Here is a 12,925-nt window from a genome sequence, read left to right on the forward strand (position 1 = left end):
AATCAGCTGTTGAAAACGAACCGAGCTCAATCTTTAATACTAAGCTGCCGCCATATTGTCTCCACTGGTCACGTGACAAAGCGAGACATACGCTCAGCGGTTTTTCGAGGAGTTTCCCCTCCCCTCTCTATATAGGCTCCCTGCCCTAACAGAGTGACCCCTGTCCACTGAACAGAGGTCTGTCCCACTCTTATTTCACGCCCCAATTACCTCATTAATTATGTCGAGGGGTCAAACTGTAATTAGCCTTTGGGATTTATTTGGTGTGAATTTGAGGCCTTGCAGACCGTTTTACCATCACCCACCAGTTATCTCCCCTTGTGGATCTTTACAAATTGTAAATGTCTTGCAAACATCATCTTTACAAATTGTAAATGTCTTGTAAATATCATCTTTCCAAAATTGTAAATGTCTTGTAAACATCATCTTTACAAAAGATTTACCAGCTTGTAAAGGTGAACTTTTTTTCCAGTGCTCATAGCTGGACATGTACCTAAAGCACAGAACCAAGTGAGTAACTTCTTTCTGAAGAGAAATGGCGATCTGACTATACAAGTGATAAATAACGTTCGGATTTACCCCACAGAGGTCTTGAAATATAACCGTTATACATATTATATGTTATGAGTGACGTCCCTTGAGTGTACTCGCACTTTGTTTACCTGTGGTCATTTCTGGCGGATTAAAACCAACAAAGCCCATCTTCAAGGGAAGGAACAGAGTTTCTGATTACATAAGGTACTGTGGAACACATTATATATATTGGGGGTGTCTCTAGAGGTCTGGAGACAGAGAGTCGGAACATTTTCCCAACCAGTCAAGCAGGCCGCATGGCATGTCCCCGTTATTACGTTACCGGGTGGGAGACGGACAGTAGGCAGGTGTGTGGTTTTGTACTTAGTGACGCTCTTGATGACATGTGGGGACATCGAAAGGAACCCTGGTCCGCCCAGACGATACCCACCATCTAGCCAACCAGGTATACAGACTAGATTGTCAAGTCAGAATGTTTCCTGTGAACTAGATAACCCTACAACAATGGCAGACCTCGGTGTATCGCTAAAGGCCATCCAAGACTCTATCAGCACCCGTAATAGGAAATTTGACGATTTTACAATTGAGTTTACTGAGAAACTTAATGTCTTGAAAAACGAAAATACTAATTTAACTGAGAGAATTGGGTTTTTGGAGAAGAAGATTGACACACTTGAAGCTCATTCAAGACGCAGCAACCTGATTTTCTATGGATTGACAGAGAACAAAGGTGAAACATGGGAACAAACAGAGTCTAAAGTGAGATCATTCTGTAAAGATAAAGAAATTATTGAAGATATTGACACAGTTCCAATCGAGAGGGCACATAGATTGAATACTCGAGGAAACAACAGACCAATTATTGTTAAATTTGCAAATTATAAAGACAAACAAAGAGTCGTAAAATCATCCAGACAAATTCTTAAAGGTGACAAACAATATCGTGTGTCCGAAGATCTCAGTGAGAGGGTACTGTGGGTGAGGACCCAACTTTTCCCAGCGATGGAGAAGGCCAGAAGTGAAGGAAAGTTTTCATTTCTCAGTTATGACAAACTTATCACTGAAGGGACAGTGTATGCCTACGATGATTCAAGCGGAGAAATCAAGCAAGTCGGCCAGAGAAAGCATTGGGAGAGACGAGGTCCCCCAGCAGCCAAGTCATCGACACACCAAGACAACCAGTCTACATCAACCAACTAGGAGTTCGGCCGTGGCCTCGGGCAACCAGCTTCCAGACAAGGCACAGATATTACACTAAATGAACAGACTAAGATGCATAACCCAGCCTTTACTAACTCTAGAAGTTGTGACACAACACAAACTGAGCAAATGCTAAATGATAAAACTTATAGGCAGTCACATGATACGGACGACACACAAACTAGTCACAGTGATTCTGGTTTATTATCTTTTCTCTCTTGGAATATTCATGGCCTACAATCAAAGATAGAAAACTATGACATATGTAAATTTTGTGAAACATTTGATATATTTTGCTTTATAGAAACCATGTGTCAACACTCATTTGACTTATCAGTTAAACTTAATGATATATTTCAGCAATATGAATGTTTTATTTCAGACGCTAGCCGTGTGGGTGATCGAGGCAGATTCTCAGGAGGGATCAGTGTGTGTGTTAAACAAAATATTTCTCCTTACTTCCAGAGATTCTATGATCAATGGTCCAACATAATTGTTCTCAAAATAAGTGCATTTTCTGAAAATACATTTGTTTTGGTTTTGTATATTCACCCAGAATATGCAAATGAATACGCAGACTCAGATGATGATGGTATTTCGTCTCTCGAGAACAAGATACTACACATTATGTCAGATTTTGGAGATGATGTTAAATTTATAATTATTGGTGATTTTAATGCACGGACTGCTGAAGAGCCAGATTTTATTTTAAACGATGATACTCAACATTTGCCACTCCAGGAAGACTATAGAGAAGACAGTTTTGACATGAAAAGAGTATCATGTGATAAACAAACAAATAATTTTGGTAGAAGTCTTCTCAACTTGTGCAAAGTTTTCAGCCTTCATATTACTAACGGAAGGAAACCTGGTGATAAACTTGGTAATTTCACATGCATCACCCATTCTGGAGCCAGCGTTGTTGACTATGTACTGGTATCGAGTGAACTATTTACTAGAATTTACGACATGAGTGTAATACCGAGGTCAGAGTCTGATCATCTCCCTATATCATGTCATCTCAGTGACGTCACCAAGCTTATGATAAGCCAAGCTGCGCCTAGCATACCCCTCTTGAAAGTGCCAAGATATATTAATAGCAATAGTGATAGACAACATTTCACTGATGTGTATACTTCTGACAAAGTGATGGGGATGATCTCGGAATTTCTGGAGTATTTAGATGGTGATATCAATCGTGCAGTTGCCAAACTGTCTAATATTGTTGCTGCTACAGGCAGACAACTCAGACCGACCGTCTTTAATGTTCGAACGACTCTCAAACAACCACCCTGGTTTGATAACGATTGCCAACAACTAAAAGCCATTAAGTATAGATGCCTTCACAGATTTAGGAAATTCAGCTGTGACGATAATCGAAGGAAGTACTTAGAATCAAAAAGAGCCTTTAAAAAGTTGTGCTGTCTCAAGAAAACTGAATTCGATAAGAAAGAAGCAGACGAGATCGCCTATGCAGCAAAACATGGAAATTGCAAAGAATTATAGAAAAGGATAAAACAAGCATTTCGCACAAGTAATGACTCATGGGTTCAAGCCCAGGACTGGCAGTGTTACTTTAAGACGTTATTGAATCCTACATTATCCGAAACTACCCCTGTCTTCGATGAACATGTCAAATACTTTCTTGAACACCATTCGTGCCATGACTGTGATGGGTTAGCTAACCAGGACATCTATCTCAATGACGAAATTTCTGAAGTAGAAATTAAAAATGCAATTTCTAACCTCAAAAATGGGAAAGCACCTGGTACAGATGGGGTACCTCCGGAACTTTACAAACTGTCATCGGAGCTGATAATCCCATATCTGAAGCTGTTATTCAATAAGATCCTAGATGAGGGTATATTCCCATCACACTGGAATATTGGAATGGTCTTGCCTATATTTAAGTCTGGTGATAAGACTGAGCCATCAAATTACAGAGGAATTTCCCTACTAAATATCATGGGAAAAATCTTTACAACAATAATCGAGTCACGACTTAGAAAATGGATTGAACTCAATGAAGTAATATCTGAATGTCAAGCAGGATTCCGTCCACAATATTCTACTACAGATCATTTATTTACGCTACAGGCATTGTGTTCCAAATACTTGGGTAAAACAAAAGGTCGTTTCTACTCTGGATTCATTGACTTTAAAAAAGCATTTGACTTTGTAGACAGAGATAAATTATTATACGTGCTCGTGCAACGTGGATGTCATGGAAAGTTATTTATCTTACTCAAAAGCATGTACGCATCAGTGAAGGCCTGTGTTAAAGTTGGTAATTCAAGAACGGTAGCGTTTGATACCTCCCGTGGAGTAAGGCAAGGATGTGTCTTAAGTCCCGTACTCTTTATTCTGTTTATTAATGAATTTGCCACCGAACTGTACAGGTCTTGTAACAGTGGAGTGTTCGTTACACAGGATATACGAGATCTACTGCTACTAATGTTTGCCGACGACATCGTCCTTTTTGCCACGAGTGTTATTGGTCTGCAACGACAACTAAGGATCCTGGAGTCATTTTGTGTAAAATGGGGACTGGAGTTGAACTTAAAAAAGTCAAATATCATCGTATTTCGAAATGGCGGAATTCTTACAAAATCGGAAAGATGGTTCTTCGGTAATCAGCCTATGGAGGTTGTTAGTTACTACAAATATCTTGGGATTGTGTTTTCATCAAGATTAATATGGACAAAAGCGTGTGAAACCCTTGCACAACAAGCAAACAAAGCCTGTCTTTCATTGTTTAGAATCTTTAGGAAAAACCAGGAAATAACATACTCTACGGCACGGATGATATTTGACACGAAGATAGCACCAATACTACTCTATGGAGCTGAAATATGGGGACACAAGTATTCAGATTCAATTGAAAGGATTCAGATGATGTATTTTAAAAGATTTCTCAAAATTGGAAAATTTGCATCCAGCAAGGCCATCCTCGGTGAACTTGGACGTTATCCAATGTATGTCTTCAGCCAAATCAAAGTAATTAAGTTTTGGTTCAGACTGTTACACACGAATCCACAGCGTTATCCCATACAGTGTTATAAGATGCTCAAAGTGTTTGACGATTTGGGCAAAATTAATTGGGTGTCAAGTGTGAGATCTATTTTATTCAGAAACGGGTTTTCACATGTATGGCTAAACCAAGGCGTTGGCGATGTACAGTTATTCATCCTAACCTTCGAACAACGCATCAACGATATAGCCTGCCAGACTTGGCATAATGATGTTTGTAGCTCAACTTTTCTAAAACACTATTCACAATTCAAATATAACCTTCACTTGGAACCGTATATCACTGAATTAAAAAACAAAAACCTAATACGTGCATACTGCAAATTCCGAATTTCCCACAACAATCTGAAGATAAACAAATTTAGATGTAAGAAAGATGCCTCAATAACAGACTTTGTGTGTACGGTATGTAATGCCTTGGAAGTTGAAGATGAGAATCATGTCTTTTTCAAGTGTAAATATTACGAATGTTGGCGTGAAAAGTATTTCTTACAACTTGGAAAAGTGTATAGAGGTCCATTAGTCTTAGAATCAATCCTCAAATCAAGGAACAGTCAGGTAATATATTTTACTGCCGTATTTTTGCATAATATATTCCAAGCAAGATCTGCACCCAGTTGACCACTGTACATCGGTTAAATAACTGTATAACTGTATTATAGGCCACAAGGCCGATATTACGCAAATAAACTGTCTGTCTGTCTGTCTTATACATTTTCACTTGAGTATAAGCAGGGAGACTGTAGAATAGAGATTGTAGTGTTGTAGATTATCCCTGGTATAAGCCCGGGCTTCTATCTGGTATCGAAGTTCGCTTGTCAAAATCACAATTAGGTGTATTGAAGCCCTGGGCTTGCTTTCTGAATATGCGCATGCGTACTTTTGTATTCCTGTATGTAACTTTTGTAATGAAGGAAACCTTTCCACAAATGAAACCGTCATATATCCTGATTTTCTCGTAGTTTGCACGCGCTGAGAAATTTGCACGATTGCTGATGCAATTGCAGTGTTCACCCACTCACTCTTAGTTTGCCAGTTCCTCAAGTATAAAAAGCGAATGTGTGTTGTGTGAATTGTGACCTTAATACAAGAATGAAGAGACTAAGTACTAAATGACTAAAATATGTCAAATATCTCATCTGGAACAACACGAACTCGTTTCTGCAAGCGCGCACGCCATGCATTCGTCATCACACGCCCCCTTCTGTAACCTCCAAGAACATTCGTGACCAACTCGTGTTATTCCGGGTAGGAAATTGCGCAACGAGCGCATTCGGCATCGCTCGCCCTTTTCTGTAACCTCCAAGAAGACTTGTCGCACTCCAGCATTCGTCACCATCCGCCCCTTTCCGTAACCACCACGAATACTTTCGATGAACTCTGTTTCTGCAGAGTTATTAGAACTGAAATAAAATGTAATTTTAGGTGTCTATTTAGGGGAAAATCAATTTGTGATTCTAAAGATCCGTGAAGGCAGGGGTAGAATAGGCTTTCAGCAACCCACCCTTGCCACAAAAGGCGACGCTGACTTGTTGACATTGATTAACAATTGCGCAGATCGATGCTCATGATATTGATCACTGGATTGTCTGGTCCAGCCTTGATTATAAACAGACCGCCGCCGTATCGCTGGAATATTGCTGAGTGCGGCGTGAAACTAAACTCATTGTGATTCTTAAACCAGTCTTGGGACTATATATTTGACAGGAAATAGAGAACGGCTAGATTTCTATGTTCTATGGACAGTCAACGTCTTTACTGCATTCGGTGCGACATTTCTGTGCAGGTACCGTTATTTCATTCGTATTGAATCAGCAATACATCTATGTCAGTTTTGTTTCGACTTGTAATTTAAATTTTGAATACATGGCACCTGTATCTTATTAGCTGTTTCTTATGTGTTAATTACATTTGCTTACATAAATTCATAAATTCATTTTTTTGTTGTTGTTGTCTTGTGTTTTAATAATAAGGGAAATTGTTATCAGATCTTACTCGGCTTCATGTTAAATCGGAAAAAAATGTCTCTGTGCAGACGCCTGTCACTGAGGTGTTTTTCAGTAATTGTTGCCCTTTGTTTCCGGTTTGGCGACTGGGATTAGGTTATGTAAGATGTCTGGTTTGCCCTTTGTGATCTACAACTCCACTCTTTGTTGTGAGTGATTGACCCAAGCTTGGAGTCGCTTGCACCGACTCCTGCACAAATCGCGTATGTACTTACTCTCTCAACCAGGTTTCAAAGGGCTACGCGACAGATTCCGCGGCGAGGGACGACCAAGAATACACCAGGTTAGTGGTTATTTTCACAATGCAGCATACGTTTTTCGCATTCGTAAACCGTGTAGTAAGTGTCAATGATGAGTGATTGAGCGTCAGTGATGTGAAATATTCATTACCTCGTCTCTTAGGACCGTGGACGCAATGGTGCTGGGAGCAGAACAACTGTCAAGAAGACAGATTAACAGGCAGGTAACATCTTCAAACTCTACTCTACTTTGAAGAACACGTTTGTTCACGATAATGACTTTTGAATGTATTGTGCACACTCATTCCCTCACAGTTACAGCAACGTAGATATAGATGGGATAGGTAGATACTATTTCCTGCATGTAAATGGAGAGGTGGTGTAGTCCAGTGTTAGCTCGTCATGCCGAATGTTAGGGTTCCATTCCCCACTTAGGTACTATGTGTGATGCCCACTTCTGATGCCCCCCGTAGGAATATTGCTGAAAGCTTAAAACCACACACACTACATTGTTATTGAACACGCATTTGAAGCGTGATTCCTCATGCCTATGCACGACTCATTTCTTTCAGACACAGGAACCCTGGCGCTTTCTGGATTTGGTGTTACGTCCCTCCACACCCTTCTACACGGACTTCAGTACACTACTTTTCCGAGTGACCAGTGGGATGAGTTTTGTCTGATGGTGGCTCTACAGTGTCTCCGCTTTCGCGTAGCCCCCCGCCGATGGTACTGTGGAGTAGGTTCGGTGCTAGGGCCTGATTGTACAGTCAGGATGGTTGTTGTAGCAACAGACCAGCTAGTTAGGGATGGCACACTCTGTGTCCCAGTCTTTATCAGCACCCCCAGTAGACCCAATGCTGACTGCACTTGACTGGTAGATTAGGGGTTAGTGTAGATAGGGCCCCCTCGTGCATGCCCTGCATGATGCTGTCTATAGATGGCATAACTTAGTGCTTACCCACCATTAATTCCTTCAATAGGTAGTTCCCAGGCAGAGCAAGTCCCACATGGTCACTTTGAGGGTAGTGTACAGGCCGACTGGAACCATCTTCTGGTAAAATATTGCAAAATCTCATTTTGATATTCACTTTAAATCTTATTTTCCACGACCCGACATATTTGCTTTGCATTCAAAATCGGGGAATGTTCGACAACTTAGTGGTTAAAGCGTTCGCTCCCTAAATCAAACGTGATTCGATTTTCCATATGTGTACAATATGTGAAGCCTCTGAGTTGTTCCCAGCCGTGATGTTACCTGAATATTGCTAGAAGCGGTGTAAATCTACACTCACTCAGTCATAATCTACGGGAGGGTAGTAGGGCCACGGTGAAATGTTTTTGTGTGTCACTATTTCCTACGTAGGGCATACGTAGGAGTTGACACCTACGTAGGACATATTATCTCCTACCTTTGAAGGTTCCGATTATGAATTAAATAAGGTTATTAAGTTGAGAAATGTTTGGCTATACGACAGGATAGATAGTAGAAATGCAAGTCAGTACGAATATTGACACAGTTCACTATTTGTTACAAGGGGGTAAAGAATGGGACAGCCAGGTGTTCGAGAAGCACCCGCATAAGTGCCGACAAGATTATTGATTCATGAGCCCGTGCTGTGCCGTCTCCATCATGTCTTTCACACCTGGCTCTCCCTTTCTCTGCACCCCACCCTCGTAACAAATAGCGAACTGTGTCAATATTTTAATGATAGTTTGCTTTTGTTTGTTGTTTGTTTAACAACTTATACTGATAGGACACAAGTTCTGCAAAAACTCAAGAGTTGGCCTGATTTGATTATGGTCAGTGTTTCATTCAGTATTTGGTGTTTATTAGTTTTAAACTGGAATTCATTGGTCCGCATTTGAGCCAAACCGAGTGTAGCTGCAACACCTAACACTAAAGCAAACTGAACACAAGGCAATACAGAATAATAGTCGGTCTAACACATGACAGCAATGTGCAACATTAAGTTCAACACATGACTAATGGTGAAGGAAACAGAAGATTATGATAGTAAATGAAAGACATAACTGTAGACTCAGACAGTGACTGAAACAGTAACACAGGACACTGTTTCCACGTCTGGGGATTTAAGTCGACCATTTCAGTATTAACATATATCGATCATCTCGTACATTACATATTAAGTACTACTAAGGAAATAGTCCTACATAAAAGATATTAAGTACTACGTAGGAGATGCTATATCCTTTGTATGAGATAAAAGCTCTACGTCGGAGATAGTCCTACGTACGAGATAGTAAGTCCTTCGTAGGAGATAGTAAGTTCTGTCTCCTAAATATGGACCTTAAAGTCCCTCAGAGACAGGACGATTCAGCAAATACTTTTGGTATTCATTATAAACATAGTAAGTATCAATGATATTAATGAAGTAATTCATGATCTTTAAGGGATGGACGACTGCCAAGAAGGTGACAGAGGACCAGGGAGGCAAGTGTTTCAAACAATCTTTCAAAAAATCCCTGTCTAATGTACCTTTATTCACCTGCACGCTTTGTCCATGCTTATAAGTCATATTACATGTCAGAGCTTTTTTCGCATTTCAGCACATACTTTTGGTATTCATTAAAAACATAGTAAGTATGAGTCATGTTAATTATTTAATCTTTACTTACATTTAGGAGCAGGACGGCTGCCAAGGAGACATCCCATGGACCGAAGTGGACCAAGGACTCTCCTGGAAGCAGGACGACTGCCAAGAAGGCAACCAAGGACCAGGGAGGCAAGTGTTTCAAACAATCTTTTCAAGAAAATGCCAAATGTACCTTTATTCACCTTGAAGCTCTGTGCAAGGTTGTAAGTTATATTACAGATAACAGATATTTCCCGATTCAGCATATACTTTTGGTATTCATTGAAAACGTAGTAAGTATCAGTGATGTTATTTATTTAATCTTTCTTTACATTTAGGAGCAGGCCGGCTGCCAAGGAGACATCCCATGGACCGAAGTGGACCAAGGGCTCTCCTGGAGGCAGGGCGACTGCCAAGAAGGCAACCGAGGACCAGGGAGGCAAGTGTTTCAAACAATATTTTCAAGAAAACATCAAATGTACCCTTATTCACCTTTACGCTTTGGGTGCGCGTATAAGTCATATTTCATGTTAGAGCTCTTTTCGCATTTCAGCACATACTTTTGGTATTCATTAAAAACATAGTAAGTATGAGTCATGTTAATTATTTAATCTTTACTTACATTTAGGAGCAGGCTGGCTGCCAAGGAGACATCCCATGGACCGAAGTGGACCAAGGACTCTCCTGGAAGCAGGACGACTACCAAGAAGGCAACCGAGGACCAGGGAGGCAAGTGTTTCAAACAATCTTTTCAAGAAAATGCCAAATGTACCCTTATTCACCTTGAAGCTCTGTGCAAGGTTGTAAGTTATATTACAGATAACAGATTTTTCCCGATTCAGCATATACTTTTGGTATTCACTCAAACATAGTAAGTATCAAGAAAACATCAAATGTACCCTTATTCACCTTGAAGCTCTGTGCAAGGTTGTAAGTTATATTACAGGTAACAGATTTTTCTCGATTCAGTATATACTTTTGACATTCATTGAAAACGTAGTAAGTATCAGTTATGTTAATTATTTAATCTTTCTTTACATTTAGGAGCAGGACGGCCGCCAAGGAGACATCCCATGGACCGAAGTGGACCAAGGGCTCTCCTGGAGGCAGGACGACTGCCAAGAAGGCAACCAAGGACCAGGGAGGCAAGTGTTTCAAACATTCTTTTCAGCAAAACACCAAATGTACCCTTATTCACCTTGAAGCTCTGTGCAAGTTTGGAAGTTATATTACAGAAAACAGATTTTTCCCGATTTAGCATATACTTTTGGTATTCATTGAAAACGAAGTAAGCATCAAGAAAACGCCAAATGTACCCTTATTCATCTTGAAGCTCTGTGAAAGGTTGTATGTTATATTACAGATAACAGATTTTTCCCGATTCAGCATATACTTTTGGTATTTAATAAAAATGTAGTAAGTATCAATGATGTTATTTATTAAGTCTTTCTTTACATTTAGGAGCAGGTCCGCTGCCAAGGAGACATCCCATGGACCGAAGTGGACCAAGGGCTCTCCTGGAGGCAGGACGACTGCCAAGAAGGCAACCGAGGACCAGGGAGGCAAGTGTTTCAAACAATCTTTTCAAGAAAACATCAAATGTACCCTTATTCACCTTTACGCTTTGGGGACGCTTATAAGTCATATTTCATGTTAGAGCTCTTTTCGCATTTCAGCATATACTTTTGGTATTCATTAAAAATGTACTAAGTATCAGTGATGTTAATTATTTAATTATTTAAGGAGCAGGACTGCTGCCAAGGAGACATCCCATGGACCGAAGTGGACCAAGGGCTCTCCTGGAGGCAGGACGACTGCCAAGAAGGCAACCGAGGACCAGGGAGGCAAGTGTTTCAAACAACCTTTTCAGCAAAACACCAAATGTACCCTTATTCACCTTGAAGCTCTGTGCAAGATTGGAAGTTACATAAAAGATAACAGATTTTTCTCGATTCAGTATATACTTTTGGTATTCATTGAAAACGAAATAAGTATCAAGAAAACCCCAAATGTAAACTTGTTCCCCTTGAAGCTGTGTGCAAGCTTGTAAGTTATATTACAGATAAGACATTTTTCTCGATTCAGTATATACTTTTGTTTTTTAATGAAAATGCAGTAAGTATATATGATCTAAATTATTAAGTCTTTCTTTACATTTAGGAGCAGGCCGGCTGCCAGGAGACATCCCATGGACCAAAGTGGACCAAGGGCTCTCCTGGAGGCAGGACGACTGCCAAGAAGGCAACCGAGGACCAGGGAGGCAAGTGTTTCAAACAATCTTTTCAAGAAAACACCAAACATACCCTTATTCACCTTGAAGCTCTGTGCAAGTTTGGAAGTTATATTACAGATAACACATTTTTCCCGATTCAGCATATACTTTTGGTATTCATTGAAAACATAGTTAGTATCAAGAAAACACTAAATGTACCCTTATTCACCTTGAAGCTCTGTGCAAGTTTGGAAGTTATATTACAGAAAACAGATTTTTCCCGATTTAGCATATACTTTTGGTATTCATTGAAAACGAAGTAAGCATCAAGAAAACGCCAAATGTACCCTTATTCATCTTGAAGCTCTGTGAAAGGTTGTAAGTTATATTACAGATAACACATTTTTCCCAATTCAGCATATACTTTTGGTATTCATTGTAAACATGGTAAGTATCAAGAAAAAATCAAACGTACCCTTATTCACCTTGAAGCTCTGTGCAAGGTTGTAAGTTATATTACAGATAACAGATTTTTCCCGATTCAGTATATACTTTTGGTATTTAATGAAAACGTAGTGAGCATCAGTGATGTTAATTATTAAGTCTTTCTTTACATTTAGGAGCAGGACGACTGCCAAGGAGACATCCCATGGACCGAAGTGGACCAAGGGCTCTCCTGGAGGCAGGACGACTGCCAAGAAGGCAACCGAGGACCAGGGAGGCAAGTGTTTCAAACATTCTTTTCAAGAAAACATCAAACGTACCCTTATTCACCTTTAAACTCTGTGCAAGATTGTAAGTTACATAAAAGATAACAGATTTTTCTCGATTCAGTATATACTTTTGGTATTCATTGAAAACGAAATAAGTATCAAGAAAACCCCAAATGTAAACTTGTTCCCCTTGAAGCTGTGTGCAAGCTTGTAAGTTATATTACAGATAACACATTTTTCCCGATTCAGCATATACTTTTGTTTTTTAATGAAAATGCAGTAAGTATATATGATCTAAATTATTAAGTCTTTCTTTACATTTAGGAGCAGGCCGGCTGCCAGGAGACATCCCATGGACCGAAGTGGACCAAGGGCTCTCCTGGAGGCAGGGCGA

The 12,925-nt window shown here is 39.9% G+C and overlaps 1 protein-coding gene across 1 annotated transcript; it reads left to right on the top strand.

Moving 5' to 3' along the window:
• The first annotated feature begins 1,038 nt into the window (after window positions 1-1,038).
• On the top strand, window positions 1,039-1,734 carry LOC137297218 (uncharacterized). Its single transcript, XM_067829231.1, has one exon. The coding sequence runs from the start codon at window positions 1,039-1,041 to the stop codon at window positions 1,732-1,734; it is 696 nt and encodes a 231-aa protein (XP_067685332.1).
• Window positions 1,735-12,925: the final 11,191 nt, after the last annotated feature.

This window comes from Haliotis asinina, chromosome 9, assembly GCF_037392515.1.
Source record: "Haliotis asinina isolate JCU_RB_2024 chromosome 9, JCU_Hal_asi_v2, whole genome shotgun sequence".
In the NCBI taxonomy this organism is placed as follows: Eukaryota; Metazoa; Mollusca; class Gastropoda; order Lepetellida; family Haliotidae; genus Haliotis; species Haliotis asinina.